At 39.8% G+C, this 19,147-nt stretch overlaps 1 protein-coding gene across 2 annotated transcripts in view; it reads left to right on the forward strand.

Annotated features, from left to right (window-relative positions):
• RASSF6 (Ras association domain family member 6) overlaps positions 1–19,147 on the forward strand; it is a 49,218-nt gene that overhangs the window by 21,541 nt on the left and 8,530 nt on the right. For both annotated transcript variants that reach the window (XM_047857268.1, XM_047857269.1), the window contains 4 exons: positions 4,755–4,833; positions 9,235–9,374; positions 15,044–15,141; positions 16,550–16,734. In XM_047857268.1, coding sequence (XP_047713224.1) covers positions 4,755–4,833; positions 9,235–9,374; positions 15,044–15,141; positions 16,550–16,734 — 502 coding nt within the window. The remainder of the gene's footprint in view (positions 1–4,754; positions 4,834–9,234; positions 9,375–15,043; positions 15,142–16,549; positions 16,735–19,147) is intronic.

Raw genomic sequence — 19,147 nt, forward strand, 5'->3', positions numbered from 1 at the left:
TGCACCTGTCACCCCTGTATCAAGTCTCTCCTGCCTGGCACTCTTCACGAGCTGCAGTGAATAATTCTGGGTGTCCACCAGCAACTATCAAGATGTGATTTCTGCCCAGCCAGCACACGGTGCCAGCTTCTGTCTTGGGAAGCTTATGATCCTATGTCTTCATGTAGGTTGGAAGTCCAGTTTATACGGAAGTTTGCCATTCCTCAGTTTTGTAAAAACACCAATCCATATTATTTACTGTATGGTTTAAAAAAAAACACACACCTTGGGGCGCCTGGGTGGCTCAGTCGGTTAAGCAGCCGACTTCAGCTCAGGTCATGATCTCGTGGTCCGTGAGTTCGAGCCCCGCGTCGGGCTCTGTGCTGACAGCTCAGAGCCTGAAGCCTGTTTCAGATTCTGTGTCTCCCTCTCTCTGACCCTCCCCCATTCATGCTCTGTCTCTCTCTGTCTCAAAAAAATAAATAAACGTTAAAAAAAATTAAAAAAAAAACAACACTCACAGCTTGTTATATATTATGATGCGGTATTTCTATGTTCCAAAAAACCAAGCTCTCAGAAAGTCATTGTTTTAGGTATCAAACATAAACTGTATAGGCTATTCGATGTTTGTTTCTTGGGTCTCTCTGTGACTTCTAAATATCACAGAATTGTAAACTGAGAAGATTGCATGTGGAATCTATTTCTTGCCACCCATTTTATAGCTTTGTTAGGGCAGCTGAATAGTTGCTAAGTGGTCTGATCTAGGCTGGGTGGGGAGCTTTTTTGGCAGCTGAGAGGAAAAGGTACACAGATGCCTGTTTCCTTTTTTGATGGGGGAAGGAAGGTCCATATATGACATGTAAATGGACCCAGAAAAATCTATTATAATTACCATTGACAAGGCACAGAGTGTATTAAATCCCTGTCCCCTTTCCTGACTGGGGACTGCCTAGATAGCGCTTTAGTGATTAGATGTCCTAAATCATGTATAGGTCCCATCTAGACTTCAGACCCTTCTGTACATGCGAGACACTTGACCCCATTTCCATAGAACACAGCCTTGCTCATGCACCTCTACCCCAGTACTGTTTGCCAATAGTCCCAAACATCTTTCTGTTTCCATCTTGTCCTGAAATCTGTCTTCTGTAAGTTCCCTAGTGGCCCTTATCATCATGTCTTTCTTTTGCCTAGAACCTTCCGTAGCTGCCCCCTGCTGGCAGGGTGAATGTTAAGCTTCTTAAAATGGCTCACGAGGTTCCTGCCTGGTTCTTCAGCTATTCAATGCTCACCACTCCCCATTTACATGTTCTACCCTTAGAATCCCGGCACTCTGAGCTTCCTCCACAAAAACTGTGGAAATAGCTACATGTCCTTGTGAAAGGTATTTTTGCCTGGTAAGCTCCTCACACGCTTCATGTTTCATCCCTCCCTTCCGAAGTTCACTGTAGGAAGCAGCTATCCTTGAAGCTCTTACCCATCCTCAGAATACGAATGAAACCTCTCGATGGAGCTCACACGGTGACTATATGACTGTATGAGAGAATGACCGTTCACTGTTGGAAGACACAGTTTGAATCAGTCTGCAGATACAGGTGATCGACTTGACAATAACTTCTTAAGCCCTTGTGCCTTCAGTGCCAACGCGTAAGATCACAATGTTGCAGGCTGGGTTTCATTACTACCAGCGTTCTATTAAACCCACTGTTCCATCAGATGAGCAAAAGAATCATCTTCAAAAGTTCCTCTGGGAAGGGATATACAAATCAAATGTAATGGTGCTTTAATATTTGCAATGTATTCACTTTTGCTATAGTTGTTTACATAACTTGTGAGGTTTTGTGTTCATTTTGTTGTTGTTTTTTTTTTGTCTAATTCTTCACTTTATCCCAGAATCCTTCAAAGTCCCATTAATATTCGGTCAGAATGATCCTGCCTATGGTAAAAAAAATATGGATGACTTCTGTGGTGTTCAGCAACAGCCTATGTTATACTTGGGGAGGGGTGGAGGTTGGCTGACCCTCTCTGTAAAGGGCCAGATAATAAATATTTTAGGCTTTGTGGGTCATATGGTTTCTGTCACAACTATTCAACTCTGCATTTATAGCAGGAATGCAGCCACAGACAAGAAGCAAGCAAATCAGCGTGACTACATTATAATAAAACTTTATTTATAAAAACAGATAAGCTAGGACCGAAGTTTGCTGACTCCCTGGGTCATCTGGAGACTTATTTCTGTAGAGGAAGATTTAGTCAGGTTCTGTTCAGGTACAGAAACATTTTCCAAGTGGCTTGTTCCCTGAGAATATCTTTCTAATTATACATGATTCTTAGGTAAATACTATGAAGGATATTTGTACCATATCCTATTATGCAATTTTATCAGAAACAGAAGCTGAGGGAATAAGATGATATAAAAATTCATTTGCCTTAATAACAACCCTCACAGCTCAGCATATCAGGAGTTGCATCTCAAGTGAACCAGAAATTTCTATATGCTGCCCTAGCACTCAATAATGAGAGCTATAAAAAGTGTTCATGCTCCTCACCAGTACAATAATTTTTAAAAGATATCCCACAGTAATGACTCCAAGGGAACGAACCCCTTGTGTGTGCAATGATATTTAGAACAGAAATATTCATTAACATTGAAATTCTAAAGTAACTCAGTTGGAAATGGAACCATAGCATGGAGGAATTCTGTAGAACTTTTTTTTTTTAACGTGTCAACTGAAGTGTATTGAACCTTGAAAATCTGTGTATTAAAGTTACAAAGTGAGGGGTGCCTAGGTGGCTCAGTTGGTTGAGTGTCCAACTTTGGCTCAGGTCGTGATCTCCCTGTTTGTGAGTTCGAGCCCCCCGTTGGGGGCTGTCAGAGCCTGGAGCCTGCTTCAGATTCTGTGTCTCCCTCTCTGTCTGCCCCTCCCCTGCTCACACTCTGTCTCTCGCAAAATAAATAAACATTAAAAAAATTTTTTTAATAAAACAAAATTGCAAAGTCAGATGGAAAGAGCATGTCTACATGATATCAAGCATAAAAATCAATATACATGAATTCTGTCATTCAGCATTTAATAAATCTTTATTGAATAAGAGCCTACTCTGATCAAGTCTCTGTTCTAGCACTGGGAAGACAGTAGTGAATAAAATAGACCAACATTGCTGCCCTCATGGAGCTAATATTCTTATGGGAGGGAAACAGATATTGAAGATCAAAGGAATTTTAACAAATGATATATTTGGAAATTTAATATGAGATTTCCCACCCCATCCCCATAAAACTATTTATGTAAAGATGTTTTTCCCCCTTTATTTGGCATGTTTCCATTTTTAGGAATAAGAATTTCTCTGATCATTTCATTCAACCAGTGTTCATAGAGTTCTTACTATGTGCCAAACACTCTTCCAGGCACATGGAACATAGTGCAAACAAAATATACAAACACACCTATTCTCGTGGAGCTGCAGTCCGGTGAGAGAGACCAAATATAAGACACATAAGTAAAATACGTGTAAGGTTAGATGGTGACTAAGGAGCAGAGATAAGAAAGCAGGATAAGAATGTTGAGAGAAGGCAAACCTTTAGATCAAGTGGTCAGGAAGCACTCCTTGTAAAAAGGACTTCTGAGTAAAACGTTAAAGAAAATGTGCTAACAGTGTGACAGTGGGGGGAGGGGAGGGGAGCTCATTCTAGACAGGGGGACGAGCAAGTGCAAAGGTCCTGAGGTGAGAATGTGTCTGACATATTCAAGAAATATTAGAGTCCAGTGGCTAGAGGGTGTAGTGAGTGAAGGAAAGAATAGTTGGAAATGGATCAAAGGGAAACAGAAGACCAAATCACATCTGGCCTTTTAGGTCATCAGAAGGCTATTGGCTTTTACTCTGAATAATGAAAAGATAATTGGAGAGGGGCACCTGGGTGACTCAGTCGGTTGAACGTCCAGCTCTTGATTTCAACTCAGGTCATGATCTCACAGTTTGTGAGTTCAAGTCCCACATCAGGCTCTGTGCTGACAGTGAGGAGCCTGCTTGGGATTCTCTCTCTCTCTCTCTCTCTCTCTCTCTGTCCATCCCCAGCTCTCACTGTCTCTCAAAATAAATAAATAATCTTAAAAACATTTTGTAAAAGATACTGGAGAGTTTTGAGCCAAGGAGAGATGATCATGTTTGCACCAAAATAATACCTACTGTTACAACAGACTACAGAATCAGGGAGGCTTTTAGGAGACTGTTGCAGTAATCCAGGGATGAGAGGATGGCTTGGACCAGTAGGTTAGGTAGGGTAAGGATCTTAGGCTGTGGTAGCAGGGGAGAGGAGAGAAGAGTGTCAGGAACCAGTATTCCCACGAGCCCAGCTGCCTCACAGGAAAAGTAACTCGGGAGCAGTGACCATTCCTGAACTGTGACTATACCGCTGGTGGGAAACACAATGTCAGGCACATACTAGGTGCTTAATGTAGGCTGCTTAAATGTTGCAAAACCAAAAAGAAATGTGAAGCCAAATCTCTATTTTATGGCTGTCTCCTGTCAACCAACAGTCTTCTCACCACTTTCCCCTCATTTTCCCTCCTTTGGTGATTTATTTGTGAATAAGCCCCTCCAGCATTTGTCGATGTCCCAAGAAGACTTCCATTTTCAGTGACCTGCATTAAGGTAAAACCACAGAACAGTAAGGATTCCATTGAGCCATTTCTATCTCATACCTATGCGAGCTGAATGAATATTATTGCCTTTTACTGTCCAAGGGCATGAGTATAACCAAATGTAACTTTTTTTAGGGAACAACTCAACTCTTTATTGAAGACCTATAACATTTTTTACGAGAACCAGAAAAACCTGCATATTTTATGTGGACAGGTAAGCCCATGAAACTAATGTAAAATACGGTTTAATTCACAGAAAGAAATTCCATAGAGGTTATATAAAGGAATCAGGATGGGTTGGAGTCTATAATCTAGCAGCACAAGTGGTCTGGAAAAACAGGTGAATCTTTGACTGGATCATGACTTTCGTATTTAGACTCTATCACCAAATCCCAGTCCTGGGACATGTGACCTTTTAAGCAGCTTTGGGGACAGGAAAAGCATTTAAAAATCATTTTAATGACCTGTTTACTTTCTAGTTTTAAAACAGTGTATGAATAGATTTTGAACAGCTGTTCCACTAGAAAGCTATTATAATACTTTCTTGCAAATGTACCAGAACAGATAGAGAAGGTGGTGTTATCCCGTGGTGACATCATTTGTAATGGAGAGAGTATCTTCAGTCCATACCCATGGGGGAATGCTCGAATAAATACGACACAGGCTGTAACATGGTTTGATTTGGTTGTTAAGATGAATCAGATTCCAATGACTGTGTACTATGGTATAATAACAAATTTTAAAATGTGAAAGAAACACTTCAGAAAAGTCCTGAATCTAGAAAGTATTTTTAGGAGTGCAAACTGGCCTTAGACTTTTCCTTTCTTCCTTTTCTTCTCCTTCTTTGAATGCTTCGTTCTCCACAGATCTCTCCACTTAGCCTTGCATTCTAATGGGACTCGCTTCACATCACTACAGTATCTTCCTGGCCGTAAGGAACATTGGAACTTTGTACCTCCTATTAAAATCTTCACATTTGATGGTACAACATTGAGTTTAGGCCACTGTGATTTGGCTTAAAATTGCAGTTGAACACAGAGAAACTTACTAGCCACTCTGGCCCTTACTAGTGAAGTTAAATGATTTAGTTTGATTGAATATTTCAGTTACCTTCCCATACGTAATAGAAAAAGGAAATAACTAATCTCTTTACAAAGAAATGGGCCTATTTTTAAATTATTTCAATATCATCCTATATCTTAGATCTCTAATCTATATCATTGTGAAGATAATTTAAGAAAAAATCCAAACTTTAAAAAAATGACTATTTATATTTTAGTTCAAGTTTCTACAAAGTTCACGATGTGAAGAAGTTTGTTTCCTTGAGGAAAATGTTCGAATTTTGATGTTATGAACATATAATGTGAGGCATGTTCTTCCCAATTCTGCAAATCAGTGTTCAATTTACCATACAAAAGTCATTTAATTTTTTTTAAAAATTACGTGAAGTAAAGTCCACAGTGAGACTGTCAGATTGCTTAACCTTTCCAGCTTTCCTCACTGGTCAATAAAGTGAGAGTCCAGAATTCTCAAAGCATTCTGACTGAATTTCAATAATAGACACCATTAAAGGGGGCAATATGGAGGACGACATGTAGCTTTCTTAATCTCGGGTTAATTAAGCAAATATTGATTGCCTACCATGTGCCAGACACTGTTGTAAAAGCTGCAGATAAAGCAATGAAGAAATGGGACATAATATCCTGCCTCGATGCTTCTTACTCTAGAGCACACCGACAAGAAACGAAATATGTAGTATATCAAATGGTAATAAGGGCCAGGGACAACAGCAAAGCAGGGACGAGAGCTCAGGGATCTAAGTGGGGAAGGGGAAGAGGAGCGTTTGACCAGAGACTCTGAAAGATGTGAAGAAGCAAACCTTGCAGAAGCCTCTGGGACGCACATTCGGGCAGAGACAGCAGCCCCAACAAGGCGCCGGAGCTGAGCTAGTGTCGTTGAAGTACAGCAGGGAAGTCAGTGGAGCAGAAAGCTTGTGGGAATGGGGAATTAGTAGACGATGCAGCTAGAGAGATAACTGCGGAGGAAAGCACCAGAGCATCTGGGTCTTTAGATCATTGTGAAGACCGGAGCGTGTACTTGGAATGAGATGGAAAGCCACTGGGGAGTTTGGGGCAGAACAGTGACATTATCTGAAAGGATTCACTTTACAAGAATCTCTCTAGCTATGGGGAATATATGAAAGGCCAAGAGAAGAATGAGAAAGAAAACTCCTGCAGTAATCCAGGCAAACAATGAAATGGCATGGACCAGAACCATGGTAGTGGATACAGTGAGTATAGTAGTCACGTTAGGGATATATTTTCAAGGTGGAGCTCATAGGATTTGCTACTGCATCAGATGTTGAGTACAAAAGAAAGATTAAAGGTGACTCTAAAATTCCTGGCCTGAGCAACTGGAAGGATAAGGCTGCTATTTACCCAGATGGGAACAGAATGACTTGGAGAGGAAAATATTCATGGGAGAAAGATCAAGAGTTAATTAGGAGCATCTTAAGTTTGATGTCAGGAAGGCAGTCAGATGATTGGAGTTTAGGGGGAAGGTTTGGGCTAGAAATATAAAGTTGGAAGCTATTAGTTTAGAGATGGCTTATAAGGATCTTAGAGACTACCAAGGATACGGGTATAGATCTAGAAGAGAAGAAGCCTAAGGATTTAGACAATGAGATTATATCAGTGTAAACAAGCCTTCGGTGACATATTTAGTTCATCTATAAAGAGATGCTTTGTGAAATTAAAAAAAATATTCTTGTATTCCTGGGACACCTGGGTGGCTCAGTCGGTTGAGCATCTGACTCTTGATTTCAGCTCAGGTCATGATCTCACAGTTGTGAGATCAAGCTCCACATCGGGCTGGGCGCTGTGCATGGAGCCTGCTTAAGATTCTCTCTTTCCCTCTGCCCCTCCCCTGCTCGTGGGCTCACGTGCACTCTTCCTCTCTGTCTCAAAAAGAAATATTCTGATATTCCTTACATGAGAAAATCTAACGTTGTCTGATAACAGTTGGAGTGTTTCTTCTTGAAAGTAAGAATGCGATCATCTCAGAAGAGCAGTTATTCTGTGAGTTTTTGACGTAGGGGATCAGTTGAAGTATAATTAAACAAAGAAGGGATGCTATACATCAGTAACTAAAAGTAGGACCCGCATCATGTGCTGCCATTTCAAAGACCAAATTATGTTTGGTTGTTCAAAACAACTGATGGGTATCCTGACGTCTCAGTAATCTGAAATGTGAACTCAAAAGCAGGAGAAAGAGCATAACTTTGTTTCAGGAGTGACTCTGAAGTTAGTTATTCAGCCCAAGAAATAATAAGCAACAACATTTATGAAGCGCTTATTAAATATCAGGTCCTATGAGTTAGGGACCATAATGATGTCCATTCTTCAGAAGCAGCAGGCTTAACAGTGTTCAGCATCTTGTCTAAGGTCACCCAGTGAGGAAGTGACAGAGCCCAGGTTCAAACACAGGTCTATCCGGTTCCAGAGTCTGGAGTGTTCATTACACTCTCAAATAACAAGTCCTTTACATTTTCTGATAATTGATTTTTCATAAGAACAGTAGTTATTGGATGTTATAGTAATTATTGGATGGTTGGAATGTGATTTTTTCTTGGTTTCTGTATTTTTTGAAACCATTTTTTATGTTATCATTTCTGTAATGATAACATTACTTTAATAGCAGAAAGACTTTTACATATACAAGCAAAAAATAGATTAGAAAATATATTCTATGCGACTATGCTTTGGCATTAATATTTACACCCACAGAATAAGTAAGTGTTCACAGTCCGTGTTTGCATGGAATTTCCTTCTTTTGTTACATTTCCAACTTAAAAATTAGTCAAATGCTATTGATTTTTTCAAATATGTAATTTCTGTTATACATTTTACACTGTTTTTCATACATTTCTAACTCATTCTGCATAATAATTTCGTGAGTTAAAAATTTCCTGTTCAGGGGCGCCTGGGTGGCGCAGTCGGTTAAGCGTCCGACTTCAGCCAGGTCACGATCTCGCGGTCCGTGAGTTCGAGCCCCGCGTCAGGCTCTGGGCTGATGGCTCAGAGCCTGGAGCCTGTTTCCGATTCTGTGTCTCCCTCTCTCTCTGCCCCTCCCCCGTTCATGCTCTGTCTCTCTCTGTCCCAAAAATAAATAAACGTTGAAAAAAAAAAAATTAAAAAAAAAAAAATTTCCTGTTCAGAAATGAGCAAATAGCCACTAAATCTCTGAAGAGCTATTCTTCTGATTTCTAGTTTAGTATAGTTTTCAATTCTGCTTTAATTTTACGTTGAATAGAATTAACCTTCTACCTCATTGAAGAATCCTCGAGTTCAGAAAGCATTTTAACATGCTCTGCCCTCTGGTGGGCATATCATTACCATTATGACTTTACTGGTTAGAGCTGTTTTCAAAAATAAAAGAATGTTTCCAAAATTGAATTATTTTGAGGATAAATTGAAAAGCCAAACAACCCTATCAGGGAATTTCTTTTTATCTATTAAAATGGCTTATAGACTTGATCTCTCCATTTTCAGTTAAAAGATTAACCTTCTATAAATAACACAAAAACAATGTTTGAGATGATTGGTTTCTTCTGCAGACAGAAGATGGCAAACTAATTGTTGAAGGAATGTTGGACATTTTCTGGGGAGTAAAACGGCCTATACAGCTAAAAATACAAGATGAGAAACAAATCCCTTCTTTTACTAGGTTGAAATCACCAGATGTCTTTCCCAAAAGGTAAGCTATCTTTCACTTTTTTTTTTTAATGTTTATTTATTTTTGAGAGAGAGAGAAAGGGAGAGAGACAGAGTACAAACGGGTGGGGGGGGGGGGGTGCGCAGAGAGAAAGGGAGGCACACGATCCAAAGCAGGCTCCAGGCTCTGAGCTGTCAGCACAGAGCCCGATGCGGAACTCAAACTCACAAACAGCGAGATCATGACCTAAGCTGAAGTCAGACGCTTAACCGACGTAGCCACCCAGGCACCCCTATCTTTCACATTTTAACTCCTTAGAAGATCATCCTCATATTGACTTACATTTATTGTGTGCACTCTTAAAGATGGGAGCTTTAAAGCTTCTAACACCATCTCATTTAATCCCCAGCAATTCTGTGAAGTAGGTGTTCAGAACCCAGAGCTCTGAGGGTTTAGGTAATTTGTGCAAGATGTCCAATTACCATGTAGCAGGACTGGGCTGGACCTCAGGTCTACCTTTCTGCTGTGTTGTTTCTCTCCTGGAAGATTTCATTCCTTCGTTAGAAAAGACAAATTTCATTAGCCCGTTAGCCTGGCCTTGTCACCAAAAGGGGAGATAAAATTTAAATTTCTCTTTTCCTTGGAACAGAGGGCTCTTCCTGCTTTCTAGAAAGGAGATTTAATTATGCTCCACCTGATTGTCCTGATATTGTTCAACAGGGCACAACAAAGTGCAGTTGGAGCTCAGTAACAATGTGAGACCGTTCTCTGTGTGGGTTTATGCAGCTGTACCTTGAATACATTAAGTTGGGCTGATTTTTTTCATTATCCTTTGCAATTTTTATAAAAATAAATACTCTGAGAAGGACTCGTGCATGTAATTTTTTTTCTTTTTTTCTTCCTTCCTCCCCACTTTCCCTCCTTTTTAATGCTTAACTTTCTGACTCCTCCCCCTGTTGTGCATCTGTGGGAGGACCAAGCCTTCTCTCCCATCCTGCCATCTATAACTGGATGGGCTGGGGTTCTAGGAAGAGAGGATGGAAAGAGAGCTGCCAGGACCTTTTCCTCAATCTGATCTTGGGCTATAAGCAAGGAAAACCAAGGACCGCCTTGAGGGAAGCCCCACTTTTTCTCTGGACGCCCCGCTATGATTTGCACCTTGCCAATGTTCTCAAACATGATCCAGCAGTTCTGAACATTTCCTAATTCCCTACACATGCCATGCAGTCTCTTACTTTCCTGACTCCTGGAAAGTCTACTTGCATTTCAACATCGTTTGCCTGACTCCCCTCTCTCAGTCCTAGGAGACTCTGGTCAGGTAACACATTCTCCAGAAAGTCTTTTTCTGACCCTTCAGTCTCTCCTAGGTGCACTGGCAATTTTTCAAAACACACCGTTAATTGTGTTTTTATGCACCCACCTCGTGCTCTGGCCTGTGAGCTTTTTCAGGGTACGGAGCATGCCTTATTCGTCTGTTATTGGGGTGCATAGCAGTGTGCCTGGAATGAAGAGAGTCGAAATACAAAATTGAATAAAGCCCCCATGATCCTGGTAGTTACATCACCTCTGCTCTGTTGTGAAAACTGCCTCTGTCTACCACTTCTGACTAGTCTCCCATCCAGGCTAAGGGCTGCCCATGGGCGAAGGGTCCAGTATTTGTGGAAGAGTGGAAGGGGGACCACAGACTTGGGCAGCCTAATGAAGCCCTGCAACCCTCCCCTTCAGGTCCTAGGTGACCGATGGGGCTGATGATTCTAAGTGACTAGGAGCATCCTTTAAAAGGAGAAATTACCCCTGGGCTCTGCTTTTAGATAACTGCACAAGAAATGAATTTGGCAAAATTAGCTATCATTAGTCATATTGCCGAAAAACTCATTGCAAAGTTCTCTGAGCAGCCGGCTGCTTTTGATGCAATTTAATTATTTGAGTCATGAAAACTTAATAAGTATGGCACATTAAGGGAAGATGTCAAGGAGATACAGTAAGGTACTCGTATTATCACATTGTCTTTTTTTTTTTTAAATAGCTACCCCCAAGTTATTTTTAATTTTTTCAAATTAAAATTCAAAACACTTGTTCCTAAAAATCCTCACTGTGGGGAAAAGTTTCAAGAGACCAGGTAGACAAAGTGATATTGATGCCTGTCCATACACTGTGGCAGATTAAAAGTTAATCTTTTCACGATGTGCCTTCCATGGACACCAACTGCGGTTTTCATTGTTTATCAGCACATTGCTGTGAACCAAAGAGGAATTACCTCCCTTAGTTTAAAGTTGAGAAAGAATTCCCTAGAAAACTGTGCTTGCCCTTTACCACAGTAATGAAACTTACCAGGAGAACATATGAAGTGAAGGGCACACTTGTGGTGTATCAGATCTTTCTGGAGGTTGAGAATCATCAGAAAGAGATCCTACTCCTCTCACACTCAAAAGCAAGATTAGATTCAGTCACGATTCATTAGCCAAGAATCCTCCGTGGGAAGTAGCTGAACACTCAGCGGGAAGGTGCATATAATTTGGAGTGGCTGTTCCTTGGCCTCTGTTCCCTAGTAGGGTGCAAAACCACCTAAGGTCCTGTCTTTGTTTCAGTCTGGTCCTAGACACCTTCACTCTGGTTGCCATCCTTAAGGGTAGCATTCATTTAAATTCTGAGCCTTGAATGAAATCATATAAAGAAAGGGACTAGGGGCACCTGGGTGGCCTAGTAGCTTAAGTGTCCAGCTCTTGATTTTGGCTTCAGGTATGATCCCAAGTATGGTGAGATTGAGCCCTGCATCAGGCTCTGCACTGACAGGGTGGAGCCTGCTTGGGATTCTCTCTCTCTCTTTCTCTCTCTGCCCCTTCCATGTGTGCACATGCGGTTGCTCTCTCTCAAAATAAATAAACATTAAAAAAATAAAATAAAAGGAACTATTCCCTCACTCTGTAACCCTCCTCAACTCTCCTTTCTCATACTGGGTTTCTGTGTGCAGAACTCTTTAATTTTTTTTTTTTAAGTTTTACTTATTTATTTTGAGAGAGAGAGAGAGAGAGGGAGGGAGAGAGTCCCAGGCAGGCTCCGCAGAGTGCGGAGCCTGACTCGGGGCTTGAACTCATAAACAGTGAGATCAAGACCCGAGCCAAAAACCAAGAGTCAGATGCTCAGTCGTCTGAGCCACCCAGGAGCCCCTGTGTGCAGAACTTCTACCTCTGGTCTCACATGGTCACTCATGTGGTATCTTCAGTGGGTGTATGTAGAATAAGGGACGGGTGTGGAAGTTGTGTACTCGGCTGCAGGAAGGGCTGTGATCTTGTCTTTCTGTTCACCCATTGAGAGAATCATCAGTTTGTCATGCTAGTTTGTTTTAATTATCTTGGAAATGAGTCACACTGAGTCAGCTTAAGGGGAGTGGTAGAAGCTTAAATATAAATCAGTCTGTTTGAACTGTGACCCCTTATGATCCTTTATGGAAACAATTCTGTGGGAAGTACTTTGATCTCTCATATCTGGTCCACATATTTTGTTTTGAAATTTTTTCAAAACCTAAAACAAAACAAAACCAAACCACCAAGCCTTCTTGAGGTTATGTTTACTTGCACTAGTTTTCATTGCTGTTTTTAATCTTTCTCAAATCAGCTTTCGCACATTTTGTACAAATCATGACAGAATAACATAAAGAGCAGAAACTGGACAGGTGTACATTTGAATAATATTTATAGTGTAGGTTTTTTTTTTCTCCCAACGCAGGTAGAAAAATAACCACATCCCGTTTGTCTATCAAATTACTACCTCCTTTTTTATTTTGCAACTCATTTGAAAACTTGCCCACAGTTTAAATTTACCAACGTATACATCCTGAAGCATGGTCAGGGCAATGCTAACAGTCTTGTGCTTGAGCAAGTTAAACTATTTGATGTTGCATAAAGTTCCACCTAGTTTTCTTTGAACGACTCCGGGTTAACTGCCCTCAAGCGTAGCCATGTGCACAGTTGCGCGTGGGTGACTCTTCAAATTACACAATCCAGAGCTCAAAATTGATGTTTTCTGCTAAGATGGGTAGAGAGGGGAAAGGGCCAGACACTCATATATGGAGCCATGTTTGTCCCCTGTATTTGTGTGATGCCACTAAACTGTAAGAAAGTGAGGACAAGTGTCCAGTCTACCAAGATTACCAAGGATCTATAGAACACCACTGGCCAGGCACTCTTGGGCTTTCTCATCTTCCCCCGTATGAAATAGCATCAGGCTGCCTTGCCGTTTTAGTTTCTGCTTTTTATTGATATTGGGCTTTTCCCATGACTACCACTCTTTCTGTGATAATAGCATCTGCTTCCTCTTGATAATTAATTTCCTAGCGATTGGGGAAGATGAGCAATTTTATCTACCGTAAGAATAACTTGAATCTGAGTCAGGACCTGAAGAGGTTTCCCTTGGGTTAGTTATTATTACCTGTAGTTCTTGGCCTTTTCTTACATGTGTTTTAACTGGCTATGTTCTGGATAGTAGAGCTTACTGAAAAATTAACTAACAAATATGTTAAGATTACCTTACTTACATTATAAGACTATTATGAGACTCAAATGACATAAAAGTTGTAAAAAGACATGAAAAGAATTCAAAGATCAAGGAGAAAATACTCGTGTTTGTCATATTCACCACCACTAGTCTGAATAAGCATTTTTTGTTATTGTTGCCACCAGTGACATTCGGATAGAAGCAATGTTACAAATGTCACATTTGGATACAGCATATGCTACCACTTACAGTCTTTGGTCATAAGGAAAACAGACATTATGGAAGAGATTTTTAGTAAGAATAAGACCAATCCCAGCAATAACAGTATCCATTAACCTAGAGAAACCCAAGAATATCTTGGATCCCTAATGATTCTTCACCCATCATGAAATGGATACAGGTGACTCTGATGACGAAGACGATGAAAATGATAACTTTGAACACATACTGAGTGCTTACTCTGTATTGGGCACTATTTCAAGAATTTTACACAAATTAACCCACTTAATCTTCTCAGCAACCTCACACTGTTATCATCCCCATCTTATAGATAAGGACACAGAGAAGTGACGTGGCTAAGACCAGATAAATGAAGTAAAAGTGACTGTTGGCCCAGCTGGTAAAAATAAGTAGCTGCCCAGTTTTATGTATTGTAATTATTAGAATGCATTGAAAATTGTTAGTGTCCTATATATAAATCATGTTTTAGAAAAGAAGCTTCCCATACACTTTCCTCCTTTGTAAATTGCATTCTTAGTGGTAAAGAGCCTTAAAGGTAGGCACCGCATCTTATTGAGAGCCACTCTACCCAAAAATGCTTTGAATACAATAGGAACTCAAAGTATGTTGGCAGAATGAACAGTTTTATATCTAAACTCTCCTAAGAGCATTGTAAGGTATCTGTGTAATGATGGATTATGTTGGTTTCCACTAATTCCATTTGCATACACACATTTTAGAGAATCTATATAACCTTGTATTTCAGGGTTTACTCAATTATTATATCAGATTTGCTCAAAATCAGTACAGGAATTATTTAAAATACCCACTGACCATCCCGGTATAAATATAATTTTAATAATATCATAAAATTGTTATAATTTAGGATATGCCTACCATAGTCCCTCAGTATCATATTAATACTCTAAATCTGAAAATCATCATAAGGCTTATTATGAATAGAATTGATGCCATTTACAAGATTTATTACTTTTCAGGGGAATGACACGCTGGGGGGAATTTGATGATCTTTACCGTATTAGTGAGCTGGATAGAACCCAGATTCCAGCATCTAAAGGAACAGATTCCCAAGAAGGTCAGTATCAAACTTTTATTAATGGAGAGACATTTTTTATGTAAATCACGAATCCTAAACGTTTCTCTGAAATTTAACAGTTTACACACCACTATTTAATAAAACTCTTATGTTAAAAAAAATCTCTTCGGATCATACTAATTTAAGTCACTACAGTGCTCATGTGATGTTTAAGAACTTTACTACATAAAAATACGATGATTTTTAAAATTACATCAAGTCACTTAGATTTACTAGGTTAGGGAAAGCTAATGGTTTGAATAAACCTGTATACATAAAATTCTTTAATATTTTCCCCAAAGTTGGGATCATTTATTATACTCAGCAGCTTTTTATGTCAGACCAAGCCCCTCACATTAAATTCTACATCTTTTTAGAAGCTGAATGTCTTAGTTAATGGATATTTGCGTGACAACACTTCCCAGAAAGAGGCAAATATACTGGAGTCAATATATTTAATTGACTCCAGTATATTGTTGTTGACAATTGTCAACAACATTGTAATTATATATGGTACATTACATTGTATATTGTAATTGACTCCAGTTGTTTCAAGCATTTATTTGAAAAAGAGAAATCAACTTGAACATCAAATGAATTCGTATCAAACATGACAAACCAATGGTAAATGGCAGCTCCTATGGCATGTGACATCAGTAGTCATAATGATGATGTGATAGTTGTAATATTACTAGCTGTCATTTACTGAGACTCTGATAAGTGTCCGGTATGATGTCATATATCTTACATAGATTTGGTTTTCATATAATATGTAGAGATATAAGGAGGAGCTGATGACTGGGGTTGGGAGCAGAGTTCATGTTTCTGGGGTGGCCGTCTTACCAAGCTGACTTCAGGCTGAAAATAGTACCCTGCCGACATTACCTTCATGAATGGACCAACAAATTCCAACGTTGAGTTATTTTTTCCAAACGTTTCTCAGGTCAGTCTTCTCTGCTGTCTCTGTAGCAACCCGTATTCAATAACAACCATGACACTCCTTCCAGGATTCCCTTATTTTTGTGTGATGGCCCTTGGCATCTTTTATATTAGGGTCCTTCCAGTTAGCCCTTTGAAAACACTCATCTAAACCCAAGGGAATTCTGATTTCTAATTCTAAATTCTAAGGGAATTCTATGGTGTCTTGGCACCAGAGATACCACAAAAACCTAGTTGCAAAAGCACCAATGCTAGAAGAAAATGAAATCTCCCATGCCTATGGGTTGGTACTCTAATTACAATAGAAACTTCTTTAAAATCCCAAGGTTAAATGGAATACTATTTCCCACTGTTTGAAGCATTATAGTTCACTGCTTAGCTGCATATTTACTTATTAAATACATATACAAATTCACCCAAAGAGGTAGGCAGCTAAATGATATGGCCTTGTAATCTTTATTCTTCCTAGATTATTTATCTTATCCCAGTAGCACTCTGAAGGCTTATGCAGATGAAGAGCCAGAATCCCCATTGCTCTATCGCACCATGAGTGAAGCAACCCTGGTGAGAAAAAGGATGAAGCCTCCAATGATGGACAGAAAAGACAGACAGAAGCACAGGGCCTCTATTAATGGGCACTTCTATAACCATGAAGTGAGTTTTGATTCCGCTAATGTCATTTGAAAATGATGTCTATTTTTTTTATTTATTTTTTTTAACGTTTTACTTATTTTTGAGACAGGGAGAGACAGAGCATGAACAGGGGAGGGTCAGAGAGAGGGAGACACAGAATCTGAAACAGGCTCCAGGTTTCGAGCTGTCAGCACAGAGCCCGACGCGGGGCTCTAACTCACGGACCACGAGATCATGACCTGAGCCGAAGTCGGACGCTTAACCGACTGAGCCACCCAGGCGCCCCCCGAAAATGATGTCTATTTTAACAACACCACTCAATTCAACTTACAATTAAAAATAGTACTAATAAAATAGTGGTAGTGTATTTAATATTTATTGGGTACTCTCTATGTGTTAGGTGTTAAACTGTTTTAAATTGGATTTTGATGGATTATCTCATCAATCACTAAAACAATTCTATGAAACAGGTACCATTATTTTCCCTGCCTTACGTGAGTCAACTGAGGTTCACAGTGGTTAAGCAGTTTGTCTTAGGTCACACTACTTTTAAGTAGCAGATCGGAACTTGAAACCAGCTTTGTCTGACTCCAGAACCCGTTATTAACCACCGTGATGAATGAGCCCTATCTAAGTGGCAGGTTCTGTACCAAACACTGGGGAGCTGAAGGTGATTCCGATGATGCCTCTGCCAGCATGGAGCTCAGGTGTTTGGCAAAGAAATCAGTAATCGACAAATGGCATTAGAATAATGTAAATGCTACAATGGAGATTGGTTCAAAGTACATTTGAACATTAACATTTAAATAGAGGGGGAAAAACTCCATAGACCTATTATTCCAATAAATCAAACTTCTCATTTTGTCACATCTCCTTCCAGGTCTTGTACATATACACATATTTTTTTTATGCAAGGATTTTTATGCAAGGGTTAGTTGTTTATAATTTTTATTCTGATATAATTTTTATTCTGATTTTTCACTTAATGTGTTAAATTTACGTGTTTCTTTTCCACAGTTTTTGTAAGACATTTCACTTTGCCGAAGGTAGGCAATGTGTCGTCTTTTTTTTTTTTTTTTAACTCAAATTTTTCATTGTCTGGTACTTCAGCAATTATTCATCCATTCATTTAATAAATACTTAAAAAGCACTCGCTCTGTGCCAGGTACCATTCTAAGCCCTTTCGTACAAAATGTTAACTCATTCATCGTAAGCTTTTTTCCTGTAGGGCTTTCTACCTTATTCCTTCCTCTACCCTTGGGAGCATATCCACAGTGTGCCTTTGGAGACTGGTGGGGAGAAACCTCCTTCGTGAACTCTTTGTTCAAATTAGATATCTTCCTGGCTCAAGCATTTACCCTTAGCCATAAAGTAATTTTGACAATCCCCCATAGATGTGCAATGACCAATTGTCCTGGTTTCTATTTCTCAGAATCACACTGTGTCATCATCCTGTGGGGTGATTTGTGTTAAAGAAGGCTGTGAAAGCCACATTGTTCCAAATGAGCGGCTTCCAGATGGGACCCTTGTACTAAGAATGAAATTGGCACTAAGTTGGCAGCATGGTGTAGTGGCTAAATGCTTGGGTGCCGGAGCTTGACAACCTGATTTCAAATTCTTGCTGAGCAAAGTTTAAATTTTTTTTTTTCAACGTTTATTTATTTTTGGGACAGAGAGAGACAGAGCATGAACGGGGGAAGGGCAGAGAGAGAGGGAGACACAGAATCAGAAACACGCTCCAGGCTCCGAGCCATCAGCCCAGAGCCCGACACGGGGCTCGAACTCACAGACTGCGAGATCGTGACCTGGCTGAAGTCGGACGCTTAACCGACTGCGCCACCCAGGCGCCCTTGCTGAGCAAAGTTTAAAACTACCTCCATCTCTTAGCCTTTATCATTCCTACTTTACAAGGTTGTTGATGGGACTAAATGGAATAAGGGGAGCTAAGCACTTAGCACAGCGTCCGGCACAAAGGAAGAACTCAATTTACATTAGCTTTATTGTCGTTCGTTAAAAGAGATCAAGCTGGAACTACACATATTTCATACAGATGCCAGTCGCTGCATTGTAATAACTAGCAGGAAAAAAAAAAACCCAAAAAACATTCTATCCATGGATGGGCAGTGAGAGGCATCTAGGAGTTTAAGTTGATAGAGTCATAAGATGTGTTTTTATATCATGATACCCCACGATAACACCAATATTGTTAGGACATGAATAACACTCATTTCAGAGGGTTAGATTATGATATTTGTATATAAGTTATGACTATTGACTTGACCTGTGGTATATTTCTATCCGTGCAATAAGGATAGATGATTTTATTTCATGATGTGTTTTGGCCAACAAAACTAATCTAAAACTCTGAAAAACATGATTCCAAATTCATTGTATGTTGGTACTTTAGATGGGCTCTTGGGGTCATCTAGTCCCA

The sequence above is a fragment of the Prionailurus viverrinus genome, chromosome B1 (genome assembly GCF_022837055.1).
Source record: "Prionailurus viverrinus isolate Anna chromosome B1, UM_Priviv_1.0, whole genome shotgun sequence".
In the NCBI taxonomy this organism is placed as follows: Eukaryota; Metazoa; Chordata; class Mammalia; order Carnivora; family Felidae; genus Prionailurus; species Prionailurus viverrinus.